The following is a 23,448-nucleotide window of genomic DNA, read 5'->3' as shown; positions in this document are numbered from 1 at the left end:
ATCAGTCGAATTGTTTAAATGTAAGCTCAAGATACAGTTGTTTAGGATGACCTATCGGTGGCTTTGTTATATGTATTTTATACTGTTCGTGTTTTTTTCTCTTCCTGTACAGCGGTTTGTGATGTTTGTCTTTGAAAGGCGCTATATAAATAAATTTGACCCACTTTTACCATAGAAAGGCATCTCACAGGTTTTTTGCTTATGCTTTTCCTTTGGAAAGAAGCAAAGAAGGGTGATGTTCTTTATATGGGACTTAAACCTCTTCAAAGTATGTTTAAACTAACAAGATAAATAGTTTATAATGATGATTCCATAAGTACATTAAACTTTCAAATGCAAATAAGATTTTAATTGTATTTTTTTTTTGTGCAGAAGGCTCTTCATTCTTGGCCTTCTCTGAAAGTGTCAGTGTTTTTTTTTTCTTTGTACTCTACACTCTCAATGACACATCACACCTAAATATCTTCACATCCCAGTACTCCATTAACTGGTTTGTCGTACAGCAGAGCGACATCAGACAGTAAAATAATGAATGTTACTCAACATCTCTCCATCATTAAACTCAAGAGATTGTTATCCATGTGCAAAACTCAGGATCACCTGCCCCCTTCTGTATGTCAGTTGCCTATTTGACCAGCAAGTGTCGCTGGACATCCCATAGTTCATAGTTCCTGGTGTGCTCTCCAGTACCCCTGGCTACCATATAGCTTAATAGCCTGGGTGGGTGGCTGTATCATCTGGGCTTCCCTTTTATTATGTGTTTGAGGCCTCAGCCATATTTGTATTTTTAACATTCTTTATATGGGTCTTTAACCACTTCAAAATATGTTTAAACTAACAAGCTAAATAGTTTATAATGATTATTAAATAGGGAACATCAAACTTTCAAATGCAAATAAGATTTTATTGTACTGTTTTTGTCCAGAAGGCTCTTCATTCTTGACCTGCTCTGAAAATGCCTGTGTTTTTTTCTCCTCTATATGCTAACACCTTGAGGGTCCATCACACCTAAATATCTTCAAAGCAGAACAGAAAGTTCCAGGATGTGATCACTTTATCTGATGAATCGAGTGCATGTACAAAGGACCATGTGGCGTTCTGCAGCCACAGTGGACTTTCTGTCATGTCTGGTGGGTGGGTGGGTGTTGCAGGATGTAATACGAGTGACGCAAATGCTTCTCTACAAATTATTAACGGGCCTTAGCATGTGAAAGGCTTCTAGAAACTGCAGTGATCTCAGTCATAGACCTGGATGACTGTGATAAACCTAGCACTGTGATACGATCTTCCACAAAAACCGAGGTGGCTCTTATATACACAAAATTTCTGACTGGTGCTTTTTCCAATGGCAGCGGTGCTGTTTGCCCAGGGGGTGATGAGGAGCATAAGAGAAGCAAAAAAAAAAGAAACATTCGCTTACCCGAGGTGATGTTTGGTGATTCAGACACTGGGCTCCTGCTCTGAGTAACCCCTCACACACTCCTGCTACTCCCTTCTGTGCACATGCAGTGACCTCTGTGAGCATCCCCAACCTTCATGGACTTCTGCTGCAACCTCTTTTTTGAATTTCTCTAACACAAGAGTTTCAGTTCTCATGCAGGGCCAGTAATAGCACACCCTACTCGATTGTGTGAGATATACACTGAGCACCTCCCATGTTTGACAGTTTCAGAATGAAAATATATTTAAAATAAAAGGCCAGACATGAGCAATGGGTTGTCCATCTTTAATTATGCCTATGTCATGCCCCGCTCGTCCTACCCTTGCGATTAATCCTGTGTATTTCAGTTCGTGTTCGAGTATGTTTCCCCAGTACTGTCATTAACGTTGCATGTTGTTATTGAATGTGTTAACCCGTAATAAATCCCGTTTCATTCGTTTCCACGGCTCCCTTCGCCTGCTTCCGTGTGCCGTATGTGACAGAGCCTTTGTGCCCCCAGTGTCTGCTCCTCATCCTCCTGTTTCGCCTTCGTTCACTCCTGGCTCCTTCGTTCCTACCATTTTTGTTGCCCCTGTGCCTGTTTGCTTTTCCCGTTCTTTGTCAGTTGATGTCTGAGTTACTGCCTTTGTGTCTGTTCTGTGTGTCTGTCTTGTTCCCTGTGCCTCATTGATGTTTTGCATTTGTTTTCCAGCTCCCGTGTCCCTGGTGCTGTTCCTCGCTCCCCTTAGGTGCACCCAGAGTCTGCGCCTTTGGGGGGGGTTGGGGAGGGTTCTGTCATGCTCATGTCAATAGTATGTTTGTTAGCCAACAGGGTAATTGTGAAATAATTTAATTCGCTTTATTATTTATATAGTCCAATTTGTTTCTATTTGTCTTTGTTACTTCTTTTTGATATTTATGAAACTTATTTAGCATATTTTTTATATTTATATAGTTTCACGTTTTATAATTTTTTAATTTGCATTTTCAAATGTCTTAATAAAAATGACAGTGCCAAATGGTTGCTGTTTATTTTGTATCAGTGGGCGGGCTGACAAATGTCAGCAGGGTGTGGGGACGCATTGCATCTAGTGCAGCCAGCTCAGTGAGCCATTGCATGTAGGGATACCTGCAATTCTTTTCCCTCCTTAAGCCGCTGCCGCTGACCTCCCCGGTTTTTGGGGTTCTGGAAGCAATCTGTAAGTCTTCCAAGGTCAGTACATAGCTTCTCCTTCATCAAGACTCTCACTATGCCTCCACGTGGCAGCCTATGGTAACTGGGGTCTTGCGACCTCACGCTGAATTAGTGGGAGATCTCGGAGCTACAGTGGTCACCAGAGGTGTTCTCACCAAGCACTGTCCCATTGCCACATGGGTAAACCCTGGAAGGTGTGCTGGCTAGGGAACCCTGAATATAAATCTGTAGCCCTGGGACATCCAATAGGCGAAGTCCAACAGACCAGACCACCGACAATCCCCTGCAGCTTGATCCAGTGTGAAGGTCTTCGTGAATTTCTCATGCCACCGGAAGCTTCCCTGGTAGAGCGAAGATGGTGGGAGTGAGGACTGAGCACCTAGCCTCACATAACTCCTGACATAACTCCCTAGCGCAAGCTCCCGGCTCCACTCACCCTCCCCCCCCCCATCTCCCTAACCCACAAAAGCCTTGTTGGCGATATGGAATGATGGTAGGCACAGGCCAAGGGTGCGGCTGGGAGTGCCTAGTCAAACCATGCACACAGTGCACATGCACACAATGGAGTGATGGTTTATGGGATTATGGGATGGAGCAACGCAGCATCTCAGCAGCTTTCATTGCATCTGAGCAGCCCCGCACTCCTCACCCCTGACGAGGAAGGACCTGGAAAAGGTGGTCCAAAAATTGCTTGCTCCCTCAACTCCGGACGACCAACCGCAGCCGTTGGAGCATCCCTCATTGCGGTCGAAACAGAAAGAAAATACAGTTACATGTCACCACATGGAATGTTTGCACCCTTTTGGACATGTCAGAACAAAACAAACAGGCCTTGCCGGAGAACAGCACTTGTAGCCCTTGAGCTTGCAAAGTAAAATATAGACATTGCAGCGCTCAGTGAGACCAGGCTACATGGAGAGGATTCCCTTACAGAGGTCGATACAGGCTACACATTCTTCTGGAAAGGGGTTCCTAAAGGCATGTGCGGTATCCATGGCGTGGCATTTGCCATAAAGACTCAATTACTTCAACATATCCCTGAGTCCCCTGTAGGCATTAGCGAACAGCTAATGACATGGCGCATTCCTCTCGCAAAGAAACGCTTTGTCACCCTCATCAGTGCCTATGCACCAACACTGGGTGCAGATTTTAACGTCAAAAAAGACTTCTATAGAAGCTTCGATGCTGCCATCCAGAAAACCCCAGTCACGGACAAACTTCTAATTATGGCACGGAACATCAAGATTCAAGATTCAAGATTCTTTATTTGTCACATGTAGTTATAGCTGGTACAACATACAGTGAAATGTGTTTTCCTGGCTGAACTCCGACTGTGCTAGACGTAGGATAAGTGTATAAGTACTTAACAGAGGATAAGTATAAAAAGAGGAAAAATGAATTTATGTACATCTATATACAGAAGTAAATATGCATTTACCATGTAATAAATAAAGTACCATAGGTGCAGACAAGGTAAGGTGCAGATGTGCCATGAGGTACAGATGTTTTTTATAATTTACAGATGGAAGAAATTAAGTTGTGTGTGTAGTTGTCCATTGTGTTGCCCCGTTATGTGCTGTGGTTTAGGAGTCTCACTGCTTGTGGGTAAAAACTCCTCCTAAACCGTTCCGTTCTTGTTTTCAGGCTACAGAGGCGTTTCCCAGACCTCAGTGGCCTGAACAGTTTATGGGCGGGATGGCCGGAGTCACTGGTGATCCTGATGGCCCGGGATCTGCATCTTTCAGTGTAGATGTCCTGCAGTGCTGGTAGAGGGGTTCTCATGGTGCGTTCTGCTGTGCGCACTACCCTCTGCAGGGCCTTCCGTTGCTGAACAGTGCAGTTCCCGTACCACACCGTGATGTTGTTGCACAGGATGCTCTCAATTACTCCAGTGTAGAATCTCCTCTGGATGTTTCCGGAGATCTTAAACCTCTTTAGACGCCTCAGGTAATAGAGGCGCTGTCTGCCTTTGCTGATGAGGAAGTCCGTGTGTGTATTCCAGGTGAGGTCCTCAGTAATGTGGACGCCGAGGTATTTGTAGTGGGAGACTCTCTCCACAGGGGTTCCGTTGATCTGGAGGTGGGTGTGAGTTTGCTCATCTCTCTGTCTCCTGAAGTCAATCACCATCTCCTTTGTTTTACTGATGTTCATGGAGAGGTGATTTGCCTTACACCACTTTGCTAGACCGTCCACCTCACACCGGTAGGCCCTCTCGTCATTCCTGGAGATGAGTCCTACCACCACTGTGTCGTCAGCAAACTTCACAATGGAGTTAGTGGGGTGCCTGGCCTTGCAGTCCGCGGTGTAGAGGGAGTAGAGAAGGGGGCTCAGCACACATCCCTGGGGGGCCCCTATGTTCAGTGTGAGTGTATGGGAGTACACATCCCCTATTCTCACTGACTGTGGTCTTGCGGTCAGGAAGCTGTGTATCCACCTGCACAAGGACGTACTGAAACCCAAGTCCTGGAGCTTTTCCGAGAGGGTGTGGGGGACTATGGTGTTGAATGCTGAGCTGTAGTCTATGAACAGCATTCTCACATAGTTACCACATCCCTCATCAAGGTGGCTCAGTGTGGAGTGCAGGACCTGTGCAACAGCGTCTCCGGTGGATCTGTTTGTCCGGTATGCAAACTGCAATGAATCAAAGTCAGAGGGAAGGAAGCAGCTGATGAAGGGTTTCATGAGCCTCTCGAAGGACTTCATCACTATAGATGTCAGGGCTACTGGGCGGTAATCATTGAGGCTGGCTGGGCGGGGGTTCTTCGGGATTGGAACAATCACTGATGTTTTAAAGCAGGTGGGGACTACCTGTTGGGCTAAGGAGGCATTGAAGATGCTGGTGAATACCGTGGTCAGCTGATCTGCACATACTCTTAGCACACGTCCCGGTATGCCATCTGGTCCCGCTGCCTTCCTGCAGTTGGTTGCCCTCAGAGCTCTCCTCACATCATGTTCAGACAGTATCAGAGGTGCCGGTTCAGCAGCGGGGGCGGGTGCAGCGCTCTGATTTGCCACCACAGCAGACACCTCGAAACGCGCGAAAAAAGCATTGAGGTCGTCAGCTAATTCCGGTTTCGTGCATCTCTCAGTGCTGGGTTTATAGTCTGTGATTGTTCGTAGCCCGTCCCATATACGTCGGGAGTCGCCGTGTTGGAAATGCGACTCCACATTGTCCTTGTAGCGCCTCTTAGCCGCTTTCACAGCCTTCCTTAGTCCATAAGAAGAGGCCTTGTAGCTGGTCATATCGCCCGAAGTGAGTGCATTATTGTAGGCAGTGGTTCGTGCCTTGAGAGCTTCCCGGACAGTAGAGTCTACCCAAGGTTTCTGATTAGGAAAAGTCCGGATTGTAGCCTTTGGGATGACAGTGTCCACTAGCATGCCAATGAAGCTAATCGCTGTGTCCGCGAACTCGTCAATGTTTGCGGAAGTATCCTGGAATACGTTCCAGTCTACGTCACTGAGTGCGTCCTGCAGCGTCGCCTCTGAGTGGGCAGTCCAGCGTCTGACCTCTCGCGTTACCGGAGCTTCCTGGTGTAGCCTTTGTTTGTATTCCGGTGCGAGTAAGATGGCGGCATGGTCCGATTTCCCAAAAGCCGGTAGAGAGATGGCTTTGTAGCCACCCTTGAACGGACTGTAACAGTGATCTAATGTGTTGTTACCTCTGGTGGGACAGGTGACATGCTGGTGGAAGTTAGGCATGATCTGTTTTAATCTGGCTTTATTAAAATCCCCTGCTACGATGAGGGCGGCGTCTGGATGTTTAGCCTGGTGGCCACTCAGCACATCATGGAGGTCCGATAGCGCCTTATTGTTGTCCGCTTGTGGCGGGATATACACTGCAGAGATAATCACAGCAGTAAACTCCCGAGGGAGGTAGAATGGGCGACAGAGAATGGTGAGAAGCTCCAGGTGGGGTGAGCATGACCGGGAAAGGACAGTGATATTCCCAGGGTTACACCATCTGTTATTGACCATAAAACAAACCCCACCGCCTCGCAATTTACCGGACTCTGCTGTTCTGTCCGAGCGGAAAACAGAGAACGATTCTGCCGGGGTTATCGCGTGGTCCGCCACAGAGCTGGTCAGCCAGGTTTCGGTCAGGCAGAAGATGTTGCAGTCTCTGATGTCGCGCTGGTACCTAGTTCTTGCCCTGATGTCATCCAGCTTGTTCTCAAGTGACTGGACGTTGGCTGGAATAAGATCATAGGCCAGCACGGGGTGGGGAAAATGAACAGTAACGGGCATCGGCTCCTCTCCCTCTGTGTGGAACACCAACTGGTCATCATGAATACCATCATCCAGATGAAAGACCACCTGACGGCACCCTAGATCAAGACACTGGCATCTACTGGATTACATCACTGTCCATCAAAAGGACAGACAGGATGTTCTTATCACCAGAGTTATGTGTGGGCCTGAATGCTGGACTGACCACTGTATGGTCAGGTCCAAAATTCACCTAGTTATTCCACCCTGTAGCCCTAAGAGGACCCCAAACAAAAGACTCAACTATGCAGCACTAAGCAGTCCCACCACCAAAGGGAACCTCCACAAGCTCCTTGCATGCAAACTTACAGAAGTGAAAGAGGAAGCCAATAACTGGTCAGCCCTCTCTGCAGTTATCCACTCTGCAGCTTCAGAAGTCCTTGGCACAAGTAAGAAACATCATCAGGACTGGTTTGATAGCAACTCTGTAATGTAATGCACACAAAGCTCTCCTGTCCAATCCAGGATCCTCCATCCTGAAATCAATCTTCACCAAGGCTAAAGCTACAACCCTACAGGCGTTATGGACCATGGAAGACACCTGGTGGTTGCAGAGCTGATGAGCTGATGGTCTTTCTGCTCCCTGATGATCTTTTTCTCTCTGTTCTGAGGTGCCAGGTTTTTGTGGTCTAAAGTTCATGAATAGGGATGACCAGGAATTCGACTCCTGGCCCAATGGCTGACCATCCATTTGGCGGGCTTTCGGAAGGGAGTCTGTATCAGTCCTTTTGGGATTTATGACCCGACTGATTCTCCCTTTACTGATGATTTTCATTAAGCTAGTATAACTTTTGATACATCTACTTTCATGGTAACCACTGACCAGATTTGGAATCAGGAGTGATTGTCCATCAGTTTGACACCAAACATGCCATACCAGCTTCATAGGTTCACACCTCATACCATCTATATTAATTGATTAATAATTACTTATATTGTGTATGTGACTGACTCACATCAGTTTATGATACAGGTGTTTTGGGTTGCACCTCAACAGATGTTACACTTTGTGCAGACATTGCATCACATATTCACATTAAAAACACCACATCTTATCCTTAGATAGGCGTGACCGTTAGTTTGTGGTAATATCAATATAACTTGCACATCTGGAAACAACATATCTTGGTTGGTGTGACTTATCCCAATTGATCTTCTCCAGAATGAATAATGTACACCTTAATTCAGTTCTTTTAATATAGCATGGTAGAAAGAAAACTTGCTAATGGACCAAGATTAGATAAGGACCCCAAAGGAATGTGGAGGAAGAAAAGGGACCCCCCCTTTTTTTCTTAACAAAGAAAAAAGACTCAAAGTTAGGACACACTGGTTACACTATTTAATTTTTCTTCTGGTATAACCATGAGAACATATATGCAGGGGTAGCTAATACCTACCGTATTTGCCGGCATAAAAGACGACTTTTTCCCCCTGAAAAACATGCCTCCAGGTGGGGGGGTCGTCTTATATGCCGGATGCACTTCAGTTGGGATAGACATAGCTGCCCATAGTGGCCTCCCGATGCCCGCCCGGTGCCCATAGTGGCCTCCCGATGCCCGCCCACCTCATTCTACATACCATCCAGTATCGCGCGGTATCCAGCACGGCCGCGGTGGGTCATCAGCGTGGCTGCGGTGAGCATCAGCAGTGAGGCAGGGGTGCCAGCCTTTTCGGCGTGACCGCCCGTTCTGCTCGGCGGGAAGCAGCGGCGCTCCGGCCCGCCCCTTGTCTACGCAGAGCTCGCACATGCGCACTAGTGCCCGTCACAAGGAGATGCAGGGGCGGGCCGGTGACAATGACAGGTACTGTAATGGCACTAATACTAAAACTCATGTAATACCGGTATAATACCGGTAACAATAAGAGCACACAGGGGTACACTTTTATACATTTTGCAACTCTCTCCTCGCCCCCCTTCTTATGCATACCTTGATAAATACTCCCTATACAAATCTAATGTTCTTTTACGTTTTATTTGGTGTGTGGAAGGTGTGCGGAAGAGGGGGTAGTCTTATACGGCAAGTATATAACAAACTCTATATTTTGAGTGGAAATGTTGGGGGGTCGTCTTATACGCCCAGTCGTCTTATACGTCGGCAAATACTGTATTTATTTATTAATATTTATATAAGTGTTCAAGTGAAAAAGGGGTAAAATAGGTGATACTCTGTGAACGTGGTTATAAGGGTGGCACACAAAACACTAAGATTGTATAAGGACACATACAAACATAACCTATCTGTATATTGAGACTAGTAGTCGTGAGTAAATCAATATACAGGGTATACAAAAGCCAAACTTAACTGAAACTTCCTTTAGGGTGTTCGTCTGTTGGGTGAGTGGTATGTAAGGCAGAGTGTATGGGGAGGGGGTTGTGTGCCAAGTCGAGGGACCCCTGTCCATTAGGTCCACTCTGCTTGTCTGTAGGTCCCTAAATCTTTGGCAATAAAAGTTGGAGTGCTGGCCTCCCTGGTTATCTGTGTGTGTGTGCGTGTGTGTGTGTGTGTTTAAGTGTGTTTATGTGTGTGGGGTCACTAACCCCCCTTTGGTGCCTAGGCTAATGTTTACCTCTCGTACCAGGCTAGGCCTAGTCTCAGGCCATCTGGAATTTAAGCTCTGTGATATGTGCATGTGTGATCCTACACCATATAGGCGTCATATAAACAGTTTGGAAATGTTTCATATTAGGTGCCGGCCAAAAATTCTTAATCTATCTTGGGAAGACCTTGGGAGTCCTTCATATGGACATTCTATCATTAAGCAATACCATCTGCATGGAAGCAACTCTGGCAAACAGGCATCTGCGCTAGACTGGCCACATTATACGTATGCCCGGCCGTCGTCTTCTCCACCAAACTCTTTAAGGGCAGCTGTATAACTCCAAGTGGGTTGCTGGGGGCCAAAAAAGGCGCTATAAGGACATCAACCCGAGACAACTTGAATTACTAACACTTAGTAGACAAACCTGGAAATCCATCTGTATCCAGGCAACCAAAAAAATGAATAGCATTTTTGTTCAAAAAAGAACAGAAAGATGTGCCAAACGACACCAATGGGTGGCTGTCACCGTCCTATCATCAGGTCATGTCTGTTCTATCTGCAAGCGAATGTGTGGTTCCCGAATCGGCCTCCACAGTCATATGAAGTGGCACCAATGCCAAAACCATTGTCCCCCCCCCCCCCCATCCAGCCCCAGGAAGGCCAACTCCATCACAGGACTGACCCTGAACAAACTCATCAGGAAGGCCAGCTCCATCACAGGACTGACCCTGAACAAATTCATCAGGAAGGCCAGCTCCATCACAGGACTGACCCTGAACAAACTCATCAGGTAGGCCAGCTCCATCACAGGACTGACCCTGAACACATTCATCAGGAAGGCCAGCTCTATCACAGGACTGACCCTGAACAAATTCATCAGGAAGGCCGAGTCCATCACAGGACTGACCCTGAACACATTCATCAGGAAGGCCAGCTCCATCACAGGACTGACCCTGAACAAATTCATCAGGAAGGCCAGATCCATCACAGGACTGACCCTGAACAAATTCATTAGGAAGGCCAACTCCATCACAGGACTGACCCTGAACAAATTCATCAGGAAGGCCAACTCCATCACAGGACTGACCCTGAACACATTCATCAGGAAGGCCAGCTCTATCACAGGACTGACCCTGAACACATTCATCAGGAAGGCCAGGTCCATCACAGGACTGACCCTGAACACATTCATCAGGAAGGCCGAGTCCATCACAGGACTGACCCTGAACACATTCATCAGGAAGGCCAGCTCTATCACAGGACTGACCCTGAACACATTCATCAGGAAGGCCAGCTCCATCACAGGACTGACCCTGAACAAATTCATCAGGAAGGCCAGCTCCATCACAGGACTGACCCTGAACAAATTCATCAGGAAGGCCAGATCCATCACAGGACTGACCCTGAACAAATTCATTAGGAAGGCCAACTCCATCACAGGACTGACCCTGAACACATTCATCAGGAAGGCCGATCCCATCACAGGACTGACCCTGAACACATTCATCAGGAAGGCCAGCTCCATCACAGGACTGACCCTGAACACATTCATCAGGAAGGCCAGCTCTATCACAGGACTGACCCTGAACACATTCATCAGGAAGGCCAGCTCCATCACAGGACTGACCCTGAACACATTCATCAGAAAGTGTACTATTTGTGTACTTTTTAAATCTGCTCGCACCAGATTTACTTTGCTCTATGTGTACTGCCTTTGTACCTTGCCTGTTCGGCAGTACATGAATGTTTGTCTATGGACTGTGTTCTTCCGTCTGTAGGTGCCATAGTTTCCCCCTGGGATCAATAAAGTTAATCTTAATTCTCTTCCTAATCTTCCACCTTAGTTCTATCTGTATATGTTTAACCTCCAACCTGTCACTACTCCTAAAAGGCCCCTTCTTTTCATTGTCTGTTAAAATAAGGTTTGTTTTTATGGCACACAAGATGCGGAATTACACCCTGGGTTGAGCTACAGATACAGATGAAACTGGAAAGAGCGAACTTGGGGACAAGAATCAGGAAGAAATGCAGGTCATCAAGCTAAGAGGCAGAATCTAGCACAACATGCTGAAACAATAGTGCAGCAGTGATTAATCACAGATAGGAATCAGGAAGAAAATCAGATAATAGAAACGAGAGAAAAAAATAGCACCAAAAGGACATTAAAGTCAAGAAACAAGGCCTTCAATAAAAGAGCAAGAGCAAAACCAGGAAAACTGTATGGTAATAAGACTATGTAGGGGACTACAGAACTTTAAGGCTGAGCATTAAGCTCTGCTGTCAGGCTGCAAAGCCTGTCAGCACTTCATGGGTAGGTCACAGGTCAAAGAAGGAACCTGCCATGAGTATGAGTCTGCTCCCCCTACTGGAAGAAAAAGCATACTTCGCTTTTGACCTTTTATTTTCGATATCTACAAATATTTTCAGTTTGAATATGTCATTGTACAATTAAAGAAAAACTCAGGGTCAAACTATTCTCTGACCCAACTGGAGCAGTTCTGGAGGGACAAGAGTCTTACTCAAAAACCCAATGAAAGTATAATCACCCTGTTGGTCATGGGCTCTGAGTCTCATGTTTATGGACTCTCTCTGTCCCTCATGTTCAGGTGGAGAAAGATACTAGAGTATGAGTATCTGGACTGCCGTTTCCAGGTGATATTTCATGAGGAGGACCTGCATTGGTTCAGTCCGACAAGAAAGTTCCCCCCTGGGGTACAGCAGCTTCATCTGCAGCTAAAGGGGATGTTTGTCAATGACATCAACACCGAGAATACTATAGTGAGATTGTCACATGTACTTGCCCACCTATAAGCCCAGTAAAATGCATGCTGCCTGATACTACGTAGTTTAGGCTTTTCAGGTAGAAAGGCTGGGCCTACATGTCCACTTTTAGAGCCTGTGTTTTGTTCCCTCCCTGCCCCCATTCTGCACCTGTTCTCCAGCACGACAGCCAGTTGAATCCCAAAGAAAAGGAATTTGTGTCCAGAGTGGAGCACAAGGACAAAGGTCACCTACTGGTGGATTCTGGTCCTAATCCCAACCCAGAGACATTTAGGAGGAGGGGTTTGGCCTTTGGTCGAGTGTTTGGGTTAAAGTTGGCTTAGGGTTAGGGTTAGGTTAATCCCTGTTTGTAGTGATGTCCTGTTCCCTTGTTTCTATTCCTCCCTGGTGTTTGAATCTTGTATCTGTCGATTGCCTTCACCTGTTCTGTGTTCCTAGTCCTTAGTGTTTTACTGTCCATACCTGTCTCTTGTGCAACCGTGTCACGTACGTATTTAAGTGCCTATCCATGTTCTAGTCTTTAGTGGGTCATTGCTGTTAGCTTCTGCTTCCTATGTGTGTTGGTTCCTGTGTTGCTCCCTGCCTTGCTGTCTACCTGCTTTGTTTTGGGCCCCTCGTCGTTCTTTTTTCTGCTTTCTTGTGAAGTTCTGTTTTTTCTTTTTTGCTCAATAAAACCCCATTTGCCTGACAGCTGCTTCATGGATAGTCTATCCACCACGCCATGCCATAACATGTTTTTGTCTGCTCTGGGCTCTGGGGGGGGGGGTCTTGTTACGTTTCCGACTGATCCCGGGGTGGGGGGGGCGTTGTGGATGTGGCACTTCAGAGGATCCAGCTGATATTCTCCTGGGGAAACTTATCCCTTTGAATATGACAGATACATCAGCATTACTGGTAACACTGGAAGCATACAGGTAATTCGCTGAATAGATATAACATCTTTGGTCTTGAGCTCCCCCTATTGACCATGTGCCTTCATGCTTCAGAGCTGAATGTACAGCAGGCTGACAGTTGAGCAGTGCCTCCATTTAAAAATGGTGATACTCATCCTTCAGGTTCAGGTATTTCCTGTAGGAACATGATATTTTACCCTCGTCCTGGTCCAGACACTTAGACCAGCACTCTGTGTACACACACACAAAAAAGAGGAGAAAAAAGGCAGAGAGAAAGCAAGCCAGACAGATCAATTCCTCTAGTGGGTTTGGACCCACCTCCTCCACAATCTGATTGGTCCCCCAGAACCAATCATTTCTCTACCCTAAGAACATTTTTGTGTAAGTAAAACTCCCATGAGCATTTACCCAGGGGGTGAGGAGCATAAGGGAAGCAAGTGAATTGTTCACTTACCGGAGATGATGCTTGGAGGTGCTACTATGAGTAACCAATTACACACTCCTGTTACTCCCTTCTGTACACATGCAGTGACCTCTGTGAGCATCTGCAATCTTCATGGATTTCTGCTGCAACCTCCTTTTTAAATTTCTCTAACACAGGAGTTTCAGTGCTCAGCAGGACCAGTAATAGCACACCCTACTCTATTGTCTGAGCACCTCCCAGTATGACGGTTTCAGAATGCTGAAAATGATCTAAATACAGCATATTATTAGGGACAGAAGTGAATTACAATTAAACTAACACCCCTCATTCTAATGCATGTGAGAGAAATTGAGCACCTCCCAATAAGTTTTCAAATTAAAATGTATTTAATACAGGTCAGACATGAACAACAGGTTCTGTCCACCTCAACATTACGCCTGAAACATTTTTTAATGGTGCTCAGCCAAGTCTGCTTAGCACAGAAGTCAAGCACAACATGAAAGACACAAAAGCCATTTTTTAACATTTAATGACAAAACACAAATCTTCCTTCAGGGCGACTAATATTTTAAAACCAGAAATATAATTTACAGTTCTTTTCTCCATATCTACAAAAATAAAAATAAACAAGTTTTACAGAATAATATATAAAGTATGGGGTTTCTATAGTACAGAAGTCAAGTAGCTTCAAACCAACCATGAATGTTATGTGCATAAATACAGCAGTCTACACCGAGGTTCCAGGTACACAGGACGTACTGGGCAACCCCATTATCCAAACAAGTCACGTTAATTGCTTCTATAAGGATGAGGCAGTGGAGTACTATAGGTGAAAAGGCAGGAAGAGTGGATTAGCATCATTGTTTCAATGTAATATGCACTTCTGTGGTTCTGACAGCAGGGGGAGATATTTATCTCGCTGCCGCATAGTGTCATGCAGGCCCTAGTGGCCCTAGAGCAGGGATACTCAAATGTTTCTCAGTGAGGTCCAAATTTCATCAGCGACACAAATGTCCAGGCAGGTTCAGTGTTTCAGTCCAGATGAAAGCTTCAAAACTGTGTGAATTATTGATCTGGGTAATGTCATCCATCAGAGGACGACAGGTGGCTTTCCCCTTTTTTCCCCCTTTACCTCATTAAATAAAAGCCCCACCCCACCCGCGATGTTCCAAGTGCCCTTTGTCGATTATGCAAAATCTTCCGAGTGGGACCTATTTGTGATCATGTAAATTTACAAAGGAGGGAAAAAGAACTGGTCAGCCACGCCCCCTGTTTGAGCACCTTACTGCCAAGGTCCCCTGGGTAAGTTTTGTCTACCTGGGTGGGGGAATCAATCTTACAGTCCGGATTATATTGTATTTCAGTCCAGATGTGGACCAGAGTCCGTCATTTGAGTACTCCTGCCCTAGAGCTTTATCACACAGCTACATGTAGTCAATACCTGCTCATATTACAGCCTTAATTACAATGGGCCGTGTTTATAGTGCATTATCAAAATAAGGTCACAGACTGGAATCAATGCAACATCAACATCTGTACTTCTGGTTATTTCTGAAAAACTCTTGAGTTATACGTCACTAGTTCAGGGTATGGCAAGTGACCGTCTCCACTAAGTACAAAAGGTCACTGTGGAAAAATCCCAAAAGGACCACTGGAGTACATCAGTAGGTGTGGGACTGGGAGAGACCAACTGTGTTATGTTAAAATAACAAAAACTTTGCTGCAGAATCTGACAAAGGGGTAGATTTCACAACCACCTGATGTAATTCCTTCATTAATAAACTGAAATCTTCCTTCATCATTTTGCATCAAACTCAGAGAAAGACCATATTTGATACGCATAATTACGTATGTGTTGAACCTCAAATTTAAAACATTCTGAGGGAGGTCAGCTTTACATTTACAAGAGTTCAAAGTCATTAACCATTTCCAGTTCAAGCTCCAGGTGGGTTTCAGTGGCTCAAAATGCATGTGCATTCAAATTGGAGTCTGGAAAACTTCCAGTTTCAGGCTGATACACACGTGAAGATGTACCAAATGGAACTAAAGTGCCTTGCTCTTCTAATGCATCCCCCTTCAATTCATACTTGCTCCTTCTCCCAGACTCCCTGTGTTCTTCTTTAATTCCTAATCCAAAGTTCAAAAATCATAACATAACCCTGGAAATGCAATCTTCTTGCTTGATGACATCATGTCAAGGATTTCAGGCAATCCAGTATATAATGATATGCAACTGTACTGTTCTTAAATGGAGAATTAGCATAGAAATGCTAAAAAAAAAGTTCTTTCTGGTCTGTCTCAAAATCCAGTAGACTGGACTGTTGTCTGGGACAGCTCCACCCCTGAAAGAGGTAGACAGAGCAAGGTTAATACGATTGTAATAGTTTACATGTGCATTGATGCTCAAAAGGTAGTAATCTGCCAAACCAGTAGCATGTGGCAGGCTCCGCTAACCAAATTTAATAAACATAAGGATACGCCATATAGTACTGAAAAGCCGGCATACGGGCAAATTTGAATGGCCATCACCTAAAACACTTGCGATTATTGCACATGTGCACATTTTGCAATTATATTGCGATGCGATATGGTAGCAGCCCCACCCAAAGTGGAAAATAGATATTTGGAGAGATCAACAGCTGTACAGTTCCTCTAAGAAAGCCTGTTTTGCTATAAACCGACTCACCATCTACTGATACTCTGTCAAGTGAAATGTTCCTAGCAGCAGTGGGCGGGGTTTGTGAAAGGTCACCAGGAACCTTATTGGCAGGTCGGTTTGTCAATGTGCTGAGAATCTGACTATGAGTAGCCTCAATTTCCTGCAGACGGTGGTAGAGAAAGCACAAGATTACAAGAGTTTCATGCATCACCCATTAACTATACATAACGTTTTTATGAGTCATATCTGAAATGGCAGAGAAATTCAGGCAGGTTTACCCGTAGCTGCAGCAATTTGGTCATCAACTCGTCGATTGTGTGAAAAACCTCATTCATGTTCTTGCTCACATGACTCTGAACACCTGCTTGTGATTGGTGTAAAGTGGCCACTTGACTCTGATCCTCCGAATGGGTGTGGTCAGTTGGACACGGACTCAATGCGTCCTGCAACTTTTTCTGTTGCACAGACGAAGTGATCTGTTCTGCTTCAAGCTGTGCCATTTCAGTGTTGTACGTGTTCATGAGCTCATCAGTGTGGGTTTCACCCATGTCTTGGGGCAAGACCAGGTAGAAGGTGTTTCCTGAAGCACACAGATAAACAGACCTTAGACCATGGACACTTCATCATTCTAGTTCTTGTCTGAGTCCAAACTGTCCGATCTGGACAGCTAGCCGTTATCAGCTTTTGCTCGTCACACATTTGACTGAAACAGTTATTTCAAAGACATGCTAAACTTGCAATGGGATACTTGGAATAGAATGACTAACATTTTAAGTTGGGGGAAAGAAAAACTGTACTGTAGCAATTCATCAGGACCTTTCCACTACTAACACAAATTTGTTACCCTCTTCACAGGCTCCGCTCGGTTCAGCTGATTGGCTGGAGAGAATGCTGACATCAATGATGTCATCAGGGAAAGAAGCAGAGCCCACCCCCTCAGCTGTGCGCAGAAGACACAGAGAAAGGAAGTGTGATTGTGACAGAAAAGGTGAGGTATGTGTCAGCATGCTGATGTGCTGGGTAGTGCAGTGATGAAAGAAAAAGCTTAAGATGCAAGAATAAAGCACGTGCATACCCATAGACCAATTACTGCATAATCCAGGACATACAGCATAAGCAAAAAAACACAGCAGCTGATGAGGGTAGGAACACAAAAGCTTGACTGTTATTCAGCAAATCCAAGCAGAGCAGCTTTTCTGCGAGAAGAGACTAAAGCAGACAGATCTTGACCAAGAACAGGCTCTACACAGACAGTGAGAGGAGAGGGTCTCTGGTCACTGACAGACAGAAGACATGCACATTCTTCTACAGTGAGGGAAAAAAAAAGTTACAAGACACATGACGTTTTTTTTTTTGGTAAAAATAAAGAAGTCCCTACCATGTTTCAATAGTATCTGATGCAAAAACTGGCTGTCCTAGGCAGAAGAACAACTAGAAAGAAATTGCCAAGCATGTGGGGGAGGGGGCATGGTAGAATACTGGCCAGATGTGTAATGTTTCTCATTACTATTTTGCGTGTTCAGTGGCTATATCCAGCTTACCTTTTTTCTGCCATGGCACACTTGTAATTAGGTATTTATCCCAGGGGACACCATTTATTAACACATACAGTCAGTCCTGCTACAACGTGTGGTATTATACCATGAATCCGTTCTAACATGATTGACACATTAATACAAGTCCAATACAATGCAGAATCACGTTTGTAGAGCGAGAAAAGCACTTTGTGAACTACAGCAAGATATGGTATTAGTAACTACGTTCATGCAAAAATAGCTATCCAAGTGAACCATAGTGATGTCCAATTCGTGAACGAATCGTTGTTTTGAACCAATTCTTATCAGACTGGTTTTCAAATCAAAACACATCCACGCATTGCACAGGTGAAAGTCAGTTCCTACAAATCTAAACACTTGACAAGCGATCATAAAAAAAACAACCTTTTTAATTCACTAACATTTGCTTCTTGTAGTCTCTCCATGCTCATATTGCCTTTAGTGCCCCTCCGCATACTGTAATACGTTGTATTCCTGCTATGTGCACGCCCGGCCGCACGGAGCCCCTCCGCATACTGTAATACGTTGTATTCCTGCTATGTGCACGCCCGGCCGCACGGAGCCCCTCCGCATACTGTAATACGTTGTATTCCTGCTATGTGCACGCCCGGCCGCACGGAGCCCCTCCGCATACTGCAACACCAAAAATATTAAAACCAATCTTTTCATGGATAAGGAAACTTAACAAGGTAACCAAGAGATAAGAAACAAATTGGATGATAAATAATTGTTTTGATGGCTGATTTAAGACAACGGGTGAATGAATAAGTTATCTGCATCCCTATACATTATCTATGTGTAACACACATCTGGCCAGTTCTAGCAGCACACCAGTTGGAAAAAAACACTCACTTACATACCACTCGTATTATATTATTATACAATGCCTATAGCTCCAATGTAACACTTTGGCACTTTATAACGAGTTTGGATACAAAACCTGCCAAGTCCATTTGTCCTCTTAGGGGCTTTTGCCAAAAAGCTATGAACTGAATTAAGTCCCAAGCAGGTTTTGCAGCAATGTCAATTTGTTTTTTGTGTAATAGACACCTAAAGCTTCCTGAAAGCTACCGTAACCGATTTTTCACAGAAATCGTGTTTAGCAGGTTTTTCAGTTTGAACTACTCATGTATTTGTGAAGCCAATAAAGGCTACTGAACTGAGAGGAATAGAAGGAGATGAAGGGAAACGGAACATCAATGAGGAGATGGCCCATAATATATTACAGTATAGAAAAAAATCATGACCGTAAGATAGGGATTTCTGTGCACAAAGGTCAAAAGAAGTTTCCACATTCCATGCACCAGGCCAAATCAATATAAGAGAAGACGGAAAACCAACATCACAATCAAAAAGTTGAAACCAGGGCTGTCTGCCTTAACATTCTGCCATGTTTCATTTTCCACACAGGAGGAGCTGGTACAAATAGCACACTCACCTTTCCGTACCACCTGAACACTGTGGTCCACCTCCTCCTCGGCCTCCAGTGGTGGGGTCCCCAATTCCTCAGTCTCCCACTTAAAGCTAGATGTAGGTTCTGACTCCACCCCATCTATACGAGGGCTTCTCTCATTGGTAGCCTCATTTGTAGGCGTGTCAGCAGAGTCCTGACTCCAGACGTCTTCTTCCAGGCCCTTGAAGATGAGTCGCCTGAGCTTTTCCACTGAGAGAAGAACGAAAACAAAATGTTTTGGTCAAACACTGTTAGCTGCACTAGAAATATCAGAAATGATAACATATGGGCGACGGTGACATTTTCTCTGGATCTTACAATCTCGCAGTGCAGCCTCTGCCACTCCAAGTCCTATTTGCTGGCAACCATGCCCTTCACTTGCAAGGAAGGTGTCAGACTGGTTGGTCTGGGGGGTAAGCTCAAGCGCCCCACCCACATCGTTAGGCATGTCCCTGTCCATCCCTACAGATTCCTCTGTCAGCGAATCCTCTGGGAGGAAACATTATGACAGTCAAGATACATTTCCATAGACGCTGAATATATTCAGAACAATGACTAATATACCAATTAAAAGGTCATATTTCATTATTAATATTATTTCATTATTAACATTATTTCCAAGTATTCCACTACCTGTCTGGTAGACATGGTATGGATTCCTCTGGCAGCCAAGACTGGAAGAGCTGAAAGATTTAATAATGAACAAATTAATAAGGAAAAACATTGCAAGAAGTAAGACTCCTATCAGCACAATGAAAATTCGCTTTATAAACAGAATGGTGTACATAACGCGATTTAGAGCTGCAACGGCTAATCGATAACAGACAATATTCGAGAATGAAAACAGCAGATGACAAATTACATCACCGATTGCTTTCATTTTTGTAGTCTGTGGCGTAAATTGTGAAATAATGACATCACTCATAGCAAAGATAATGCTGGTGTACTAAGCCTCGTTCATACTTCAAATCCCTGAATGCCTTTATAATCTGCGCAAGGTTGTGCATGCAGACTCATGTACATACATTTGTCACGGTCAGAGCATGTGTACAGCAATATTCCACCAGACCAGCAGATGTATTAAAATAAAACACAAATAATGAAAACGGGCGAACTTTCATGAACAGTTTTAAAGTTACTAGTCTTGGGTGGCATTATGGTAATGCAGTATACTGTGTTATTTTGAACAATAAGTCCCAGCCGTTCACCGCTCAGAGAATTTTATCGTCAAGAGTTCAATATCCCAAAACAGCTTTTCTTTTGAAAATACCATCAAAATACCATATACCACAGTATAAAGCACAACCATTGGTAACCTTAATACGGCAGAGACAGCAGCTCTTTGTTTCTATGCCAAGGTTTTATTACAACTTTAACTTGAAAAATACCTTTTGTACGGAAGTAAATCTGTCTCATCACAATTTGAATTTTATACGCCACTGAAATTCTAATATTGAATATTGGAAATATGCGTCTGATTTTTTTTGCCTCTGAATTACAGTCTTCAAACTTTCTATAATGCAATTTCACTGCTATTTTTCCATGTTCACAAATTCATGATAAAACTAATTCAGGGTTTAAAGATAAAAATGACAAAAAAATTCAAGTTTCAAAAATTCAAAGAGAACTTTTCAAAGTTGCTCCAATTCGTGGTCTGAATTCATGCAAAAATACGAGGTTAAAAAATACAAGTTACACATCCGGGATACCAAGGCTAAGCAATCGAATCTGTGGCTGCGTTCGACTTGGGCTTAGGTCTGTCTGCAGCTGACGTGACGTGGAGCGCGATCTGCCGGCGGCTGCAGAGGTGGAGTATAAACTGACTGCAGCCAAGTCGGACAACTTCTACTCCTCGTAGTCTGTGAGATCTGACTGCAATGGCAGCACTGCCAGAAGGGTGTAGATATATCTATACAAATATCATCTGCATGCACATTACTTCTTTTACAATATGCATATTTCCAATGCATAAACATTCAATGTTAGAATTTCAGTGGCATATAAAATTCAAATTGTGATGACACAGATTTACTTCCATACTTTTGATGTTAAAGCTTTGATTTGCACTTTTTTTTATTAAAAAGCCCGTGTGTTGGCCCAACTAATCCCTTAGTCAATTCCTTGATCACAGGATTAATCTATCCATCTACCCATGCATCTATCCATCCATTTTCTGAAACCGCTTCTCCTATTCAGGGTTGCGGGGGGTCTGGAGCCAATCCCGGAGGGTACGGGCGCAAGGCAGGGAACAACCCAGGATGGGGCACCAACCCATCGCAGGGCACACTCACACACCATTCATTCACACATGCACACCTATGGGCAATTTGGTAACTCCAATTAGCCTCAGCATGTTTTTGGCTGTGGAGGGAAACTGGAGTACCCGGAGGAAACCTCACGATGACATGGGGAGAACATGCCAACTCCACACATGGAACCCAAGTCCCAGAAGTGTGAGGTGAAAGTGCTAACTACTGTGCCGTCCCCACAGGATTAAATCGGTCATCAAAATAAGAATTTTTCACAGGCATAATGAGATTGGTAAAGGGATTACTGTAATTTATAATAGTAAGACTAAAGTTCTACAGAGAATAAATAAAGCAAAAGACTCACGAGAGGGGCGGTGAACCATTATTTACAGGGTTTGCAGAGCCAGTGGTTGATGTGATGGCTTTCTCAAGCAAGTTCTTCCAGCTGCAAATGAGTCGTGAGAGAAACCATTCTTCTAAATCAGTAATGCTCACTGGAATGAGAACATGTAAGCAAAATCCCCGCAAAGCAAGGTCAAGTGTAACTGCATTCAAGTTTGCAAACAGAAAAAGCTTTCACTCGGGTGCTGCAGGACATTTATCCTCTAAACACTCAGGAAGTACAGGTAGTCCCTGGGTTAAGAACATCTGACTTATGGACAACTCAGTTGTGAAAAAATTGCCATAAAACTTATTGTATGACAAATTTGAGTTATACAATAGCTCGAAATAATGACTGCATGCACTATTCTGACACTCATGAAAACACTGCGTGGCTTGAGTGTTTTGTCGGCTTGAGGTACACTACTGTACTTTTACTCTTATGCAGTGTATTATTATTGTTCTGAATTACCTACAAATTTGACTTTGGGAACTTAAGACTTAGGGAATGGATCTTGTTCGTAACCTGGGGACTGTCAGTACAGGGTCATGGGGGGTCTGGAGTCTATCCACGGCTAAATACAGCAGAATACAGCAATTTTGGACAGGATGCCCCACACACACACAAACATACAGTTTAGAGAAACTAATTCACATAACTGAATGTGTTTGGAAACCCAGGCAATGAACATGCAAACACCAAACAGTTGGCCATTGAACCACCATACACTCGTACACATGAGAAACACCCAGAAACAGAGGAGCACATATTTAACAGGTACTGACAGGTTCTTCTCCGACGAGGTTCCTGCCACCAGCTCGTAGATCTGTCTCTCTGAGGTACTAATGACGTACAGGGCCTTGTTGTCTAAAGGAATAGAGGTCGAGCTGTCAGTTATCTACCATCCAGCTACAAAATTGCAACTGATGACAGGTTATCAATAATTGATCAAGAGAGTCATTACAACAAACTCACCAGTGGCCACTGAGCGCACAAGCAAAGAATCCAGTCGCACCACAGGGCAAAAGGAAGTTTTGAGTTCATTGCTGCCCCCAACACCACCTCCTAGTGAGCGGGAGGGACATCGCAACACCAGACGATCATCTGGTCCTCTCTGGAGCAGAACCAGCAGGTCTGACAACAGCAGCGCCTGCACCTCTGGGATGAAAATCCACAATGGAATTAATACAAACACAAAACCCAGATCAGAAAACACAAGCACTGCACTGAAACATCAATGTCAGTACAGATACCTGAAGCTGAGGTCTCACCTATTGCTTTCTCCTTACTGACCCTCCAGGTGAGAGCTCCCTCATGAATCATTCTCTTTGTGCTCAGGTCCAGATTCTAAACACCAGAACGAAACGGCACATTAATGTGATCATCAGGCAAGACAGCCACCTGCACACAGGCCTCAAACAAGGAAGAACAGCGATACCTTGAACTGTGTCGCTACAGGATTGGCTTGCCTCTCGAGGGGCGTGGCGTCAAGCCGGCGCTGGTACTGGCTGAGCCGCTGCCTGTGCTCCGTCTCTCTGACCACCTCGTTCACGGCCTGTAGGATCCCACGGCAGCATACTTGTGCTCGCTGGAGCAATGGGAATTCTGAGGAAACGGCTGGTGCACGGA

The 23,448-nt window shown here is 44.7% G+C and overlaps 1 protein-coding gene across 1 annotated transcript; it reads right to left on the bottom strand.

Annotated features, from left to right (window-relative positions):
• Positions 1-14,033: 14,033 nt before the first annotated feature.
• On the bottom strand, positions 14,034-23,448 carry LOC140577660 (rho guanine nucleotide exchange factor 11-like). The gene is made up of 12 exons (XM_072697555.1): positions 23,258-23,448; positions 23,091-23,166; positions 22,795-22,977; positions 22,605-22,686; positions 21,802-21,882; positions 19,822-19,871; positions 19,507-19,677; positions 19,174-19,398; positions 17,024-17,119; positions 16,458-16,759; positions 16,207-16,339; positions 14,034-15,862 (listed from the first exon to the last, which is right to left on the bottom strand). The coding sequence occupies exons 2-12, from the start codon at positions 23,140-23,142 to the stop codon at positions 15,819-15,821; spliced, it is 1,419 nt and encodes a 472-aa protein (XP_072553656.1). The 5' UTR covers positions 23,143-23,166; positions 23,258-23,448; the 3' UTR covers positions 14,034-15,818.

The sequence above is a fragment of the Paramormyrops kingsleyae genome, chromosome 12, assembly GCF_048594095.1.
Source record: "Paramormyrops kingsleyae isolate MSU_618 chromosome 12, PKINGS_0.4, whole genome shotgun sequence".
Taxonomy (NCBI): Eukaryota; Metazoa; Chordata; class Actinopteri; order Osteoglossiformes; family Mormyridae; genus Paramormyrops; species Paramormyrops kingsleyae.
Note: the sequence above shows the minus strand (reverse complement) of the source record. Positions and strands in the feature narration are given on the sequence as shown.

Coding starts and splice junctions, on each gene's coding strand:
- LOC140577660 (XM_072697555.1), bottom strand. CDS start 23,142: ATGATTCATGAGGGAGCTCTCACCTGGAGGGTCAGTAAGGAGAAAGCA. Junction 22,978..23,090: donor CAGTAAGGAGAAAGCAATAG/GTGAGACCTCAG, acceptor TTTTCATCCCAG/AGGTGCAGGCGCTGCTGTTG. Junction 22,687..22,794: donor TGTGCGCTCAGTGGCCACTG/GTGAGTTTGTTG, acceptor CTATTCCTTTAG/ACAACAAGGCCCTGTACGTC.